The following is a 16,357-nucleotide window of genomic DNA, read 5'->3' as shown; positions in this document are numbered from 1 at the left end:
GGTATCATCAGCATACTGATGGACACCCAGCCCAAACCCCCTGATGATCTCTCCCAGTGGCTGCATATAGATGTTAAAAAGCATGGGGGAGAGGACAGAACCCTGAGGCACCCCACAAGTGAGCGCCCAGGGGTCTGAACACTCATCCCCCACCACCACTTTCTGAACACGGCCCAGGAGGAAGGAGCGGAACCACTGCATGACAGTGCCCCCAGCTCCCAAGCCCTCTAGACGGTCCAGAAGGATGTTATGGTCGATGGTGTCAAAAGCCGCTGAGAGATCCAGCAGAACAAGGAAACAGCTCTTACCTTTGTCCCTAGCCCGCCGGAGATCATCGACCAGTGCGACCAAGGCAGTTTCAGTCCCATGATGAGGCCTGAATCCTGACTGGAAGGGATCCAAATGGTCCGCTTCTTCCAGGCGTGCCTGGAGTTGTTCCGCAACCACTCGCTCAATCACCTTGCCCAAGAATGGAAGATTTGAGACTGGGCGATAGTTGGCCATATTGGCCGGGTCTAAAGATGGTTTTTTAAGAAGCGGTTTAATAACCGCCTCTTTCAGCAGGTCTGGGAAGGCTCCCTCATGGAGAGAAGCATTTACCAACCCGCGAAGCCCATCGCCCAGCCCTTCCTGGCTAGCTTTTATAAGCCAGGATGGGCAAGGATCAAGGAGACAGGTGGTTGGTTTCATTCGTCTAAGCAGCCTGTCCACATCCTCGGAGGTAACAGATTGAAATTGATCCCACAAAACTTGACTAGACAGGACTCTAGCACTCCCCCGCCCCAGCCCTGCTCCCACGGTGGAGTCTACCTCTTCCCAGCTACCTTGCTTTTGTCAGGGAGACGGACTGTTTTTTTAATATGCAGTTGGACTTCTAAATTGCTAGGAGAGACCTAAAAGAGGATGCCTCTCTCTTATACCACGCTTCATCAAAGGATGCTGTGGTCCAGCCACCTGAGAGATTTGGCCATCAGACAAAAAGAGAGGGAGAGGGAGAGAGAGACCTCTAGTCAGGGTGCTGCTGACTAGAGAGATTCTGCTACAGAAGCAGTGGCTCTCCATCTGAGTGTGTACACTAGTGGTGTGAACCTGTGGCCCTTCAGATGTTGTTGGACTCCAGCTCCCATCATCCCCAGATAGCATGGCCAGTGGTCAGGGATGATGTGAATTGTAGTCAAACAACTTCTGGAGGGCCACAGGTTCTCCAACTCTGGTTTAAGCCACACCTTCATCTATCCTCAACCATATGCAGAAATATTGCAAAAAGACAACAAGACTTCAGTAGCCTCCTTCCAAGGGGAACCAAACCTGACATCCTCCTCACCACTTGGAGAAGTGGAGTGAATACAACAATATTTTTGCTTTCTATCCAGTCCAGATCAGGGATAGGGCCTTCCTGCTGCTGTTGCACTACAGCACCCATCATCAGTGACCATTGGCCATGTTGGTTATGGATGATGGGAGTTGTTGTCCAGTAATATCGAGAAGACCACCAGCTCCCCATCCCTGGTCAAGATGGGACCCAAAACCAGCTTACATAGCCGCTATGAACCAGAGAGAGATGCAGCCCTCCCCAACCTCACTTTCCTAGCCTCACTTTCTATCTCTTCAGCAAAGAAAGTAGATGTGTTGTTTATTTAATGAAAAATGAAATATGTAAAGGCTGGTAATTAGCAATTTGTTCTATAACTAAGGTTTTGCAAGCCATAAAAAGAGAGAAGCAAAACTTCCATTGAAACTTCATTTGAGATAATAACACCGATGCAGTATTAAAATAAAATTAAAAGGGGGGGGGAACAGTACCCAAATCTGATTTCTTCTCCCTGCGCAAGTTATATAATGCTCTCATCTAAATTTTATATGGGAAATATAAAACCCCCTGTGAATATATATATCGTCTCACTATTAATCAGATGATGTCAAACTTTGCTTTCAGTTTGATCCCAAGCCAAGATGCTTTGCTTATTGGAAATGTAAATTAGCCTGCTATCTAACAGTGGTTCATGGGGAATTTGCAGGCTTTTCGTGTTCGTTTTCAAACAGATCTCTTTTTAAAAAACAAACAAAAAAACCTTCCATCGGCATCTTGCTTAATAAGCAAAAAGCTAGTCATTGACAAACATTGACTCCCTCTCCCCCAGCCAGAGGTGCCACCTTGAAAAAAATATTGGGGGACTCTAGGTAAGCCCCGCCCTGCATAATCAATCACAAGACACCATTTGAGTGACAATGTCCATTGACTTTGGGAGGGGTCAGCCCCCTCCAATATTTTATTGGGGGGCCGAAAGAACCTTGACCCCCTAGAAGTAGGTCCCTATGCCCCAGCCCTTAGTGGTACCATTTGCCAGGCTGGTGCGATGTTCCGAAATGCTTGCAGGCACTGTGCTCAGGGCAAACTCGTTTGTGGTAGAGGTAAAGGCAGCCCTGTTTAGGGAAGTTTTTAATCTGTGATATTTTAATGTATTTTGGTATTTGTTGGAAGCTGCCCAGAGTGGCAGGGGAAACCCAGCCAGATGGGCGGGGTATAAATAATAAATAATAATATTGGCAAACAGAACCACTTCAGTGAGGGGGAAAGGGTGAGATAATCAGCTTGGATAGGGACACTTTGACTCATGTCCTGGGAGCAATAGGTGCTGTGTACGGTTGTGGCTCAACTCTTTGGGACCAGTGGAGAAGAAGGCAGGGAGCCCAACGGTAGGTGGAGCTAGAGCCAGAATCAATGAGAAGCAAAGCCATCTGATTCGAGTTTTGTCCCCATTCCTCCACTGTATCAAGTTCTGTCATGGCAACACCAAAAGACGGAAGGCAGGCCATCCTACTTGACCTAATGAACCACCTGCCACCACTGGTGTACTTATTTTAAAAAAAAGGGTGACAGGCTTGCCAGACAAAGTCCGTGTTAACTGAAATAATGGCATATTCGCGTAGAATTGTAGAGTTGGAAGCAACCCTGAGGGTGATCTAATCCAACCCCCTGCAATGCAGGAATCTCAGCTAAAGCATCCATGACAGATGGCCGTCCAACCTCTGCTTTAAAAACTCAGAGGAAGGGAGAGTCCACCACCTTTCCATGGTCAAACAGCTCTTACCCTCAGAAAGTTCTTCCTGATGGTTTAGTCAGAATCTCCTTTCTTGTAACTTTGAAGCCACTGGTTTGGGTAAGAGCAGGAGAAAACAAGCTTGCTCCATCTTCCCTACATCTGCTTTTAGATTAAAAGCCTAATGGGGCAGAGAAGCCTGTCAAACTTGTAAAACCCCAAGTACATATTAAAGTACGTAAAAGAGGTACGTGTCCCCTGTTCTTTGGACTATGATCCCATATATTAAGCATGCTGTGTTACAAAGAGCCAGTGTGGTGTAGTGGTTAGAGTGTTGGACTAGGGCCTGGGAGACCAGGGTTCAAATCCCCACTTACGCATGAAGCCTACTGAGTGATCTTGGGCCAGTTGCCGCCTCTCAGCCTAAATTACCTCACAGGGTGGCTGCTGGGGATTAAATGATATGGGGGACAACCATGCAGGAGTGCCAGTTTGGCCCCGTGACTGTGGGAGCCCGAGGCCATGGGTGCCATGCAGCAGGTGTGGCCATGGCACTAAAATTTGTGGGTACCCGGCTCCTTCATGGGGAATTTTGTGGGTGCTCGGGCACCCAGGGCCCCAGGGAATTGGCACCTATGCAGCCATGCGTGCCACCTTGCACACTTTGAGGAATGGTAGGATATAAATGCGATAGATAGATGACAGTGCAGAACTGAGATAGACGGACAAAGGAAAAGACCTGAAGAAAAGACCATAAGAACAAGTGGAAACGAGACCGAAACTTAGGAAGCCATGCTTGGTGTTTTGTCACGGAGACAATAATTGCCTTACCTACCCTGTGAAGTGAAAAATCACTTCAAAGTAAGCTCAAATGATATCAGTGGGATTGAGTACATATATCCAGGGGTGGGATCCACCTTGCATTTTTATCCCATTCTATTTCCAAGGTGGTGCCATAGTCCATTAATCAAAGATCATTTGGACAGACTGGGGCTTCTTTCATTTCCGTAATACAGTGGTACCTCGGTTTAACAACAGCCCTGTTTATGAACTATTCGGTTTACAAACTCCACAGAACCGGAAGTAGTGTCCCAGTTTGCAAACTTTACCTCGGTCTAAGAACGGAATCTGAACGATGGAAGGGCACCGGCTGCAGGAGGCCTCATTGGGGAAAGCACGCCTCGGTTTAAGAACAGTTTCAGATTAAGAACGGACTTCCGGAACGGATTAAGTTTGTAAACTGAGGTACCACTGTACAAGGTTTTCCCCTTGCTTGACTTGAAGCCCCCCCCCCCCATCAGAACAAACTTAGAAACAGCCACAGATTGAGCATATTTCAGTGAACTCTTAACCGAGAACTCCCACATGAGTTATCAAGGATGCAATGTCTAGACATATTTGGGGTGGGGGTGGAATTGTTTCATTTTGGATAAAAGCCTAGCTTTCTGCAGGCCTAGCTCATAAAAGCCTATGGATGCAGATCATCTTTAAGAAAATAAGTTATGCTGCACACATTTTGCACTTTGGTGATGTCTCAGTATTTGATTTATTCCGTTTCATAAGGAATAAGGAAAGGATAATCATAATCAACAACAACAAAAGAGAAACAAAACCACACAACGTATTATTATTATTATCATTATTATTTTTTAAAGCTTTTTAGGGGTACATTTTCACCATTTGGAAATGACATCCACCAGCTAGATTGCCTGAAAGACCTACATTGGCTCCCAATACATTTCCGAGCACAATTCAAAATGTTGGTGCTGACCTTTAAAGCCCTAAATGGCCTCGGCCCAGTTTACCTGAAGGAGCATCTCCACCGCCATCGTACCCCCCGGACACTGAGGTTCAGCACCGAGGACTTTCTGGCGGTTCCTTCACTGCGAGAAGTGAGGTTGCAGGGAACTAGGCAGAGGGCCTTCTCGGTAGTGGCACCTGCCCTGTGGAACACCCTCCCATCAGGTGTCAAGAAAAAAAAAGCTATCTGACTTTTTGACGGAATTTTGAATTAGTAGTCAGTTGTAGACTTGTATATGCAAGTTACTCAAACGTGTGGCTCAAGGGGTCTAACGTTTCCAAGAGGATAGAAGCAGCAACAAGGAGGTCATCTCTCTTGGACTTGGTCCTTACCAAAAGGGAAAGAACTGATTGAAGTGCAAGTGCAAGGAACCTTGGGCGGAAATGATCATGTCCTCTTGCGTTTCATTTAAAGTAGCTAGGTGTTCCCTTACCACCTCTTTTTCTATCTTGGGCTGCAGCTCCCTGCTTACATTGTTTACTCTGTTATCACCAAGTTGAGCCCACACCTGCAGAGGGCAGGTGCAGTAGGAGAAAATAGGAATATACCCTCTTGTGCTACTGATCGGAAGCAGCATAAGGTAAAGAAACTAGAGGGCTATTTACAGTGGGTTAGGTTCTGAAATACATATATCCTAATATATACATGTTTGCCTAATAGATATATTTTTTGCAAATGCTGGTTTGCAATCTGGATCTAGGCCTGATCTGGAAATCTGAATTTTGTACACAAAAGCACTGGGGAGCCAAAACAGCCATAACTTTGTTTTTTCACGCACGTGTATGGCATATGGAAACATGGTAACCTCTCAAGAGGGGATTAGCCTTGACAACTTTCAGAGGGCTCCAGGGATTTTTGTGCTAGCCACTTTCAAAGTTCGGTTTAAAGTACAGAGGGGGTGGAGGTGGGGAAAGAGAGAGAAAAAAATAGGAGAGGCAGAGGCAGAGAGAGAAAGAAAAAGAACAAACTGCACTATTTGGTTCATGGACCTGAGGTTCCCCACAACTGTTAACTGCTCTTGGTAAACACAGTCATTTCTTGCCTTTGGTGTGCGTGTTCCCTTTTAAATATTTGCTAGTTTGAGCTCCCCCTCCCTACCATATTTCAAAACTAAACATCTAAAATTGCTGGATACATCTTAATTGCACACATGGACACTTAAGAGGTCATGCAGTGCACAACCTGTAATTTCACACCCTGCTGTTGTTGAGATGTACTTGGAACTTTTGAAAATGTGTTGTTGGGCAGCTGTCTTATTCTAGAGAACCACAATATTGCTTCTCAGGGTCAGGCTCCAGGGTTTGGGCAGCAGTGCATTGGGGGGGGGTGCTCAGCAAGATGCCCCTAGTGAGCTATCCCACTCCACAAGCCTGTTAAATCTTCACTGCTTCCAACAGAGAAGCAGGAACTGCTGCTACTCACTGCTTGGTGGCTTCAGAAGGTTGGAAGCAAGTGTTAGCAAGTTAGCAGTGATGCATGGTGCTAGTGAGTTGCAGCTGAATGTTGGGGCATCAGGAGCTACCTGGGGATATTGGCCCCCAGTGCTGGCCCTGCTTCTTGCATTTCTACTAGTAAGAAGTACAAGGAGTGTAGAGATAATACTGATACAGAAAAGTGATGTCAGGTCACTCAAAATATGGCCCAGACCTGGAAAGAGAGACCAGAGAATCCCATGGAACAAGCCCAAGTCAGAACAGGCGTTTTGAATCAATGTGTTTTATTCACATCTTCAGAGCAATGCACAGATGGGGGGAAAATAGCAAACATTTCAAGGCCTTAAAAAAAGAAAGAAAGAAAGATTTAAAATAGTGAAATAATTCTGAACACTGAAAATCAAAATTCCACCAAGAGCTTCCCTGCTTTTGCATGCATGTCTAATTCAAGTAAAACAGTGTTTCAAAAATAAACTTGCTCATCATCACATGATGGAGAGAATGTCAAAAACTTTAAAGCTTTCTCTGGCATAAATCCCTTACCAAGGCATGGAAGCGGCACGCAAGAAGTCTCACAGCCAAACTCGCTTATCCCCTGGGCTGAATATTTTTCTTCCTCGCTTGTAATGTTCCGGCTATCACTGTCACTGAGCGCTTCTGTGCGGCTTCTGGTATGATTCATTACCCTGAGCTGAAATCTACTACTGTCGGATTACGAGGATGATAGCTTGTGATGGCATGGAAATTTTCTAACTACGATTTCCTGCTGAGAGGGGAAAAGGGGTGGTGGTGATAAAGGAAGAAACCAAGTTTGGTTCTCTAAAAGAAAGCTAGAATGGCAGAAGATGATACACCAGTTACATAAATATTTAGAAATGAGACCTTCTGTCCTTGCTTTGCTAGTTCATGAAGAGCAATCCTTAAACTGTGTCTATTACAGAGTGACAGGTATCATAGTGAATGCATAGGGATTAATAAAAATTGCTGTTCTTTAAGACAAAGATCCAGTCTGACTGAAATGAAATGAAAACCTTTGAAACAAGAAGCAGCAGCAGCTTTCATCAAAAAGCTCTTTTAGGTCGCCCCACTTCTTCAAATGAGTTTTAAAAGTAGAGACATGCAATCTAAATATACACTTCCAGTGTACTTCCTTCCTGACAAGAAACCACCTTAGTATTTATATACGATTAATAGCATGTATTCAAATGGTTGACAAAAAGGAAAAGATAAAAAGGAGAGGGACAGTGCCATCACTTCTTATCTCCTCTGTGTGGCCATTGGGGTTAAGAATAATGTGGCAACTTATTCTCCGTGTTGTGTCTCCTGGGAGAAGATTTCTTCTACACTGTGCCAGAAGTGCATTGGCAGGACAGCTCCAGCCTAGAGGAGTTATAGGAAAGATATGGGTAAATTGAATTCTATACAGAAATGAGAAGAGCAGCAACTAAATAACAGATTAAAAAGTCTGACTTTGCAAAACTATGGCTAACAGCAGAGTAGAACAAAATCCTTCTGGTTTATTCTCGCTTGGCTTTTCTTTTCTTCTGTTGCTCACCATCCTGTCTTGTGAATTGTTTTTCATAAAAAGGTTCATGTTTTCTCCTACCCTACCTGTCTAAGAGCCCCCCAACAATTCAGTTCCCTTCTTGTGTGGTGAAATTTTATACCTAGATTCTGGCTGCTGCATTCATCCCTCTTTAAAGATGTTGACGCCTTTACATTTGTTTTCTGTATAAGCTCAGTATATACTAGTTTTGGTGTGTGGCGACTGGAAAGCACACTCTTTTGCCAAAGAACCTGGATTTCGTTTTTGTGCCACGTGGTTGCATTGCTGCAATGACCACAGAAGTGAGTCAGGAAGCATTCCTCAACCTAAAGCCCCCTTTTGGTGGATAAATTAGCACTTGGTTCCTGAGCCCTACAAAAACAAACAAACCTTCCTCACATCTATGCAGAGAAGTAACTTGCAGAACGTTGCGGAATCTTGTCAGTCATATCAAGGGCTGTTTTCCTCTTGCATGATAAACACAGGAGTGTTTGATCTGATCGCTGGGAGCAGCTAGGCAGTCCTTACATTTTTTCATTAATTGATACTTCCATGCTACATTTCCAATTGTATGAGGGATCCGTGGGAGTGCTCCTGCGCTTAGAAAGTACAAGGTGTACACAGCTGCCCTGAGAGACAGTTCAAGAACAAGAGAAGAAACCAAGAAGCCTGTTTCCATGTTTCTTGCTCGCCAGTTAGACTGAGTGCTTCCCTCAAAAGTTCTGCTTGCAATTAACAGATATCCTGGGCTGTTTTACTGCATGAATGTGCAACTTGCAGTTATAATTTGCATATATGTGGCCTTAATTTTGCCCTGCAAAAGGTGCCCATTGTTTCTTCTCATCTGCCAGAAGTATACATAGAGAAAACTAAGATGAAAATGTCCTTTGGAAAATATACTCTCTTATAAAATTAGATTATATATTTTTTTAAAATGCCTCTCTTACCCAGCATCATAAAAGTTATATGGAATATCTCTTTACTGCAACAGTCATGTGGCATCCTGTCTTCTGTTGTCTCTCTCAAGTATTAATAGAGATTCTCTCTATCACACTCTTTCAATGATAGCTCTTCTATGTAGAAGGCTTAAACTCCTTAGCTTCTTATACAAAAATAGAAAGCTATGAGACATATTGCCTCTGCAGATTTATTAAATACTGTTCAGACTCAGCAGCCTGGATTGTGGACTATTTACAAGTCTTATGTCATCTTGACTTTAGGAAGGTTACAGAGACTCTTAAATAGTTGGGAGATCAAAAGTAGAGAGATGTATGTGAAGTGGATGTAACGGAAAGCTTGACACCATTCTTCACAGAAATGTCACACATTTGCTTATAAGGTAAGTTATAAGGAAAGAAAGACATACCACCACTGACCAATAGGAAGAGCATCCTTTGCCAGCTCACATTCTTCATGTCAATGATGTAAGACACTAACAACAGAGCAGTATCCTTGCTATGCTATACAGAAGTTCCCTTTTACTCCCTCAAGTTTAAACACTTATCAACCCTAAAAATGGCTTGACATTAAATAAACAGGTGGCTTGATTTGCTTTAGATGAGACACTAGTCCAAGGGATTCTATTGTCTGCTAAACACCAGGGCAGTGAATGAGGGGTAACTTTGATGGGCATGCAAGAGAGAGAGAGAGAGAGAGGAGTTCTATGACAGAGTTCATAAACTCTTCCACATCTGAAGGGAGGAACATTAGAGCATGTGTCCTTCCCAAGTTATACTGTATTTTGATGGGGCTACTACTGAACTGAATGGAGGATGCAAGGCAGCAGTCCTTAGTAGCTTGTACATTTGGCTCCTTTGTGCTTAACTGGTCCACACTAGATACTCCTGTTTATTAACCAGCTGTGGTTTCAAAACAAAATGCTTCAGAGTGGGGATGTGCCACCCCTAAACTTTCCTTGCACTGAACCACAGGGGGATGTAAACATTTAAAACATACCCTAGTAGTTTCATTATGGCTCTCAAGAAGTTTTCCTACAGTTCAGTTAGGGGAGCCCTCCACCCGTGATTGACTTATCTTCTGTTGGAACAATCTCCAATAGCCTTTATTAGACCTATCTTCATTTCATCTCTTAAACTCTGCAATTGCACAACTTGAAGTGCAGGTATAATATAGCTTGATAATCAATGGTATGGAGTCAGACTTCATTCCTGGCACTCCTCACCCCCTGACAAATCCTGCTACACCAAAATAATAATTGCCAGTGCTTGAATAGCTGAAAGAGAATAAAAATTCAAAACTAATTTGGAAAAAGCACAGATGTTTGATGAGGATTTCAACAGCAGTGCTTTGAAGAATCTGTCTCTTTCCTTGTTCCCTTAAAGCCTATCTCCAAGTTCTGCACACAAAGAAGTCGCCATAGACATCAGTGATAACTTGGATTCTCTTTTAGGCACAATCAACAGGTTAGTCAGTTTGGCTCCCCACCAACAGCAATACCCGGGATTCCTCTTATAACTGGAGGCATCATCAAGATCTTCACAAAAGATCAATTTAACCATACCCATATTCAATTAGAAAAAAACAACAATTAATAATCTCTTCCTAGAAGGGAAGCCACTAAATCCATTCCAAGTGGCAGAAGGGATTGTACTTCTTTGGGATCCTTTCAGCAGGTTCCAGAGTCTGAAATGCAATTAGACCACTGCCTTTCCAAGGTCCCAGCCTGCTCAGTATTCAGTAACATGGATCTCTGCTGCTGAGTTGTTCTTTGAAGGCCTTTCCCAGCTCTGATCTCCTGGCTCAGACTGGTCCTGGAGGGGCTGCATCAGTCTTCTTCTGCAGTCTTGAACATGAGGATGGCATTGTATATTTTAAGTGCTGGTCCCAGCTTGATACTCAGAATTTTAACAATGTCTGACTGGTTCAGGAGAAGGAAGGCTTCACCATCGATCTGCTGGTGGATGGAAAAATAAAAAGAAAGTCAATATTACAGCTGGGACAATCCAGCTTCCATATGCTTAAAATTAACACAGCATGGGAAGGGCACGAAGAATGACATTTGATAGGATAATCCATTACACCCTTGGTAAGCTTTTTCCAAGCAGTATCCTTTAGTGCAGGCATCCCCAAACTCCGGCCCTCCAGATGTTTTGGACTACAATTCCCACCATCCCTGACCACTGGTCCTCTTAGCTAGGGATCATGGGAATTGTAGGCCAAAACATCTGGAGGGCTGCAGTTTGGGGATGCCTGTTATAGACTCTAAATGCCTGAATAGAAACAGCTACTTTAAAAAGTTCTTGTGGTGGGGAAGTGTCCAAGCATTCACATGCCTTCGCACCATAGGTTTCGCATTCAATTCCTGGCATCTCCAGTCAAAAGCAGCTGAAGCAGGATCTGGGGAAGAACTCTATATATCGGAGACCCGAAAGCAGTTGTTAGTCAAAGCAGACAAGATTGGGCTAGATGCACCAATAGTTCCACCCTGCTTAAGGGAGCTTCATACATTGCTTGGTTTGTGTCCAGTAAGAACAGAACCAATGTCTGAGAAGCTTTTTTACTTTACAATTCAACAGAGAAATGGTGCTTCATATATAAAGGTATATGCTGAAACAGTCTCAAGGCCCTTCCCTTATTGCAAGGGGCAGTGAACCATTTTCAGCCTGAGGGCTGTGCAATGCTTTCTGGGCGACCTTCCAGGGATGATATACCAGTGGTGGGCAGGCCAGAGGCAAAAGTGGGCAGAGCAATGAATATGAAATGTACCTCTGTACAGTAGGCTTGCTTTAAACACACTCCTCTCTCCTCCATCCAGGCAAGCCAGAAGCATGGGAAGAGTCCTTGCATTTGGTCCCCAAGCCCAAGGTTCCCCATCTCTAAATTACTATGTTAACTTTAAGGTGGTTGTACATGGGGTCACACAAAATTCTCTTCAGATGTGCCTCACTACGCACACCACTTGGCTGTGTTGCATTGAGGTGACCGGGTGGTGTGTCTGTTACTACTCCTAAACAATAACCCCCTTGCTTTCCTGACAGACCATGGTTGGACCTTGCAGGGGAAAAGGTGGGGAAGAATACCACTGGGGGGGGGGACTTCTATCTGCAGCAAAAAGAAACGAAAAGCAGAGTTCACCTCAAGCTCTGCCAGCATGCAGAAATGGAGAGGACTGCTTTCTAGTAGAAGGGATAAAATCTTCTAATTTTCATTATTTAACAGATGAACAACCCTGTTCCAACCTTAGTACATGTGCTGCTAACGCTCTATATTTGTGATGCTGATTGGTGCTTTCTATGTAGAGTTGATAGGAATGTTATCCAGAAGACATATTGTGAATTGTCGGTGGTTGTACAATTGCTTAGGAGTCCAGGGAAATGGTTGCTGCTTTTGCTATATTTGTCCTCCTTGTAGTCTTATCTCTCTCTTTTCAGATGCAAACTATGGAATCTTGAATTGTTAGGGCAGAAGTGTGATGCACCTTGTGCATGCGGTTGAGCTTTCTTTTTTTACAAGATCTCAAAAAGAAAAAAGTAGTTTTTGAGCTATTTTTAAGGAAATTCATCAAAATCTACACTTCTGACATGGGTCACCATATGTCCGAATTTTCCTGGACCTTTAAGCGATTTCTGGCCAGATACTGTTTCCAACAGCCAAATCCCGGATGTATGGCAACCCTACTTGTAAAGGAAAGCTTTGCCCTTGTAGGCCAGCAGCTATTGAGGAGCCTGCTCATGTATGGACTGTTTTGTTCCTAAATCACTCCTAGTAAGGAATTGCTGGATCCATTTTCTGGCCAGAATAGTAGGCTGACCATTCCTGTGTTAAGTTTACATATTTGTTAAATGATGTAGACAAATGCATAATTTTCAAAGCAGCTTCGTTTGCGGTTTCAGTGGCTAAACTTAGAAGGAGCTTTGTAGACAGGAATGTAGCAGACAGTAGGGGTGATAGGAAGAATACCCAAGACCTGTTGTTTTTCTTCTCCACCGTGGTTAGTTTTTATTTGCTGTAACTAAATAATGCATGCTTTGTGTGTTTGATGCTATATTTTGAAGGCTATTGCTTACAATAAAACAAATGACTGGTTTGTAATGTTAGAGTCATAGAATTGTAGAGTTGGAAGGGACCATGAGGGTCATCTGGTGCAACTCCCTGGTAGTCTCATGCTCTACCAACTGAGCTATATAAGCCCAGCATGTTGCTAGTGTGCTGTTGAACTGTTGCTCAGGAAGCACAGAACAGTGACTAGTCTTCCACCAGCGGAAGCACCAGCATAGTTTAACTACCATTGGGCTGCACCTTGCCCTGGTGGAATGAGGACAGGTTAGATACCCAAAAGAGAATGATTAGAGAGGTACAACAGAATAACATCTTCAGCAATTCTTTCTTTTAATACACTGACTATGAAGAGTTATATTCAAAGACTGCAAATTTAAAACTGGTAGTGTGCGATTGGGGTTTAGTTGAGCAAGATCGAGTACGAATACATATTTTAAGTTACCAGCTCAACTTTCCATCCATATGTGGGAAAGATGGGAAGATGCAAATGATACTGAAGAAATTTTAAAAATACCCAATGTAAAAGACTTTGAAGAGTAGCAATGAAAATTCATTATATAAGAGCTTATATAAAACAGTAGACCTAATATAAATATAAGTATCCCTACAACCATTGCCCAACACACACACAGTGAAATTCTACTGCAGCTCAATATGATGAAGGTCAAGAGCTTAATGCCCCCCAAATGATAGCTTATGCTAATTTATTTAAAGAGGATTAAAGCTTTGCACAAATCGATGAAAAAGTTTTGACTTGCATTTAAAAAGTTGGAAACTAGTAATCAGCTAAATAGGATGCTAATTTAATTGTACAGTACAGCATCAAAGGCTTCAGCCTAGGAGTCAGAAAGTTCTCTGTCCACACTATCCTTTGGCAAGCCACTTAATACTCCAGCTCCCTGGTTTCTAGAATTGTGGGCACCACAATTTAAGAAGGATGTTGACAAGCTGGAACGCGTACAGAGGAGGGCAACCAAGATGATCAAGGGTCCGGAAAGGTCGAAGGAACTGGGTATGTTTAGCCTGGAAAAGAAGAGACTGAGAGGAGATATGATAGCCATGTTTAAATATCTCAAGGGCTACCACAGACATCCCCAAACTGCGGCCCTCCAGATGTTTTGGCCTACAACACCCATGATCCCTAGCTAACAGGACCAGTGGTCAGGGATGATTGGAATTGTAGTCCAAAACATCTGGAGGGCCGAAGTTTGGGAATGCCTGGGCTACCACATGGAAGAGGGAACAAGCTTGTTCTCTCCTGCTCTGGAGGGTAGGGCTTGAACCAATGGCTTCAAGTTACAAGAAAGGAGATTCCAAATAAACATACAGAAAAACTTTCTGACAATAAGAGCAGTTCGACAGTGAAATGGTCTCCCTCAGGGGGTTGTGGACTCTCCTCCCTTGGAGGTTTTTAAGCAGAGGTTGGATGGCCATCTGTCATGGATGCTTTAGCTGAGATTCCTGCATTGCAGGGGGTTGGACTAGATGACCCCTGGGATCCCTTCCAACTTCACAATTCTATGATTCTAAGAAAATGTGTGTGTTCAGAAACAAAGAATGAATGTTTGATCAAGTTCTACTCATATTGAGAAAACACTGCAGAAAGCTTTGGGATTCTTTCATTCCTTTCAGTTCGAACTACTACCATGCTATTCAGTTTCAGAAAGATCTCTTCAGACTGTTGGCCCCCATACAGGCATAATTCTCTTGCTGCAGATCACTTGCAGCTTTACCCAATCTATTTGGCTACCTTTTTACATAGCTTGCACAATTTGTTCTCACATCAACTATGGCCATTTAGTAAATAAAAATTAAAATAAAAGCACAGCAGCTTACCATCTCTAGAATTATGTACCTAAATATGGTGTGTCTGGGCAGCTCAACTGCTGCTAATGGACTATTAAAGCAGATTTCAGCAATTCTGTCACCAACATATTTTTCTTAGCCAAAGTCTCGCAGAGAGGATATTTCTTCAATTTGGTTTAATTTCAGCCTGATCAGAAACCTATCCACTACATGCCAGATGAGCAGTGCTTTTCTTCTAGAAAGAAAGGTGCCAGTACTCACCAACATGGTGCTCTCCAGATGCTGTTGGACTCCAACTCCCATTAGTCCCTGCTAGCATGGTTCAGGGATGGTGGGATGTATAGTCCCCCAGCTTTGGAATGGCATAATGTTAGCTAGCCCTGCTCTGTATCACACCTTCCTCCAATGAGTAAGAAAGCAGAATTATGCAGAAAGACCAGAATATGCAAATCTACTTAATTTCCACAATACAAAGCATTTGTGGAATGAGAATTTTCTCAGAACTTGATGTGGCTAACTTTGGTGCCTTGTTTTGATTTTTCTTCTTCTCAGTATCCCCCTCCAAGTGCCACAAATTATCCAAATGGAACAGATAGCAAGATGACGTAGCCTGCCATTAGCATTACATAGACAGCACTGGATTACCTCTTGTCGGAAGAGTGCAGCTTGATCCTTGCAACCAGGAAGACGCTGGACAAATCCAGCCACCTAATGAAGTGTTGGAAATAACAGGCAGAATTATTAAAGGGCGGCCCGGCAACCTAATAATAAAAGAAGTCCTGTCTAAAAAAAACATATTTTCATTCATTTGAACAAAATATTGCGAAAATTAAGATTTTTCTTTCTTTGTATCTAACCAAGAGATGATAGGAATTAATTATTGTATTATTTCCATTTTTTTTATACAAAACAACAACACTGGAGTTGATATAAGGTTTGACGTAGATCTGTACAATAATACAGGACAGACAAGAAGCGTAGCAAGCACTAAGGAAAGAAGCCTTGAAGGTAGACAAACTTAGGGCCAACTCAATTGCGCATGGGTGCACACCAGCAAAGCAGCATGCGGTCAAAGAGGTGTGCTCCTGGATCCTTTGCTTTCTGGCAGAGGATGCCGGGACACATATATTGGACTACAGATACCTATAGGTGCAGATTAGCTGCAACACAAAGAGAAACATCATGAGGATGAGTTTAAAAACAAATAATGAATTTGAAGCAACGAAGCCTTATCAATCCAGGAATAATTAGCCTGGCTTACACATACAGCAGAATGAGATAGGATCCTGAGGTAGCTGAATGGACTTAACCACTTCCAAGTTGCAGGTGAGGGGGCATGGGATTCCATTTTTGAGTGCTCCCCATTGGAAAAAACACCTCCCTGTAGAAAATATTTAAAATAATCAAGGAAAAAGCTTTTAACCTAATCCACTCCCTGCTTTGCTAATTTTCTTTCTGAAAGCTTTTCATGGGGGGAGTACAAAAGTGGCACCCCCACCCACCTATCGTGAGTAGCAATAGAATGTATTCTACCAGCTCATTCTGTTGCATGTGTAGGCCAGGCTATCTTTACAATGGTCTGGGGCCTAAGAGACAGAAGATCGGAGAAAATGGAAGGAGTGTATAAATTTTACTACAACTCTCAACTTGTATAGCTCCCCCCCAAAAAAAATAAAACATGCCCTGATCCAGCAATTTTTCAGTAACCTCA

At 43.2% G+C, this 16,357-nt stretch overlaps 1 protein-coding gene across 9 annotated transcripts in view; it reads right to left on the bottom strand.

The window, feature by feature from the left end:
- Nucleotides 1-6,542: 6,542 nt before the first annotated feature.
- The window catches only part of LOC118086527 (lethal(3)malignant brain tumor-like protein 4), a 62,227-nt gene continuing 52,412 nt past the window's right edge, over nucleotides 6,543-16,357 (bottom strand). For 6 of the 9 annotated variants that reach the window (XM_060275736.1, XM_060275735.1, XM_060275731.1 and 3 more), the window contains one exon: nucleotides 6,543-15,354. In XM_060275736.1, the coding sequence (XP_060131719.1) occupies nucleotides 15,160-15,354 (195 nt within the window). In that variant the 3' untranslated portion in view covers nucleotides 6,543-15,159. The remainder of the gene's footprint in view (nucleotides 15,355-16,357) is intronic. The other 3 variants (XM_060275733.1, XM_035118251.2, XM_035118252.2) reach the window with 1 other exon arrangement.

Source organism: Zootoca vivipara, chromosome 6 (assembly GCF_963506605.1).
Source record: "Zootoca vivipara chromosome 6, rZooViv1.1, whole genome shotgun sequence".
Lineage (NCBI taxonomy): Eukaryota > Metazoa > Chordata > Lepidosauria > Squamata > Lacertidae > Zootoca > Zootoca vivipara.
This window is presented reverse-complemented; position numbering and strand designations above follow the sequence as displayed.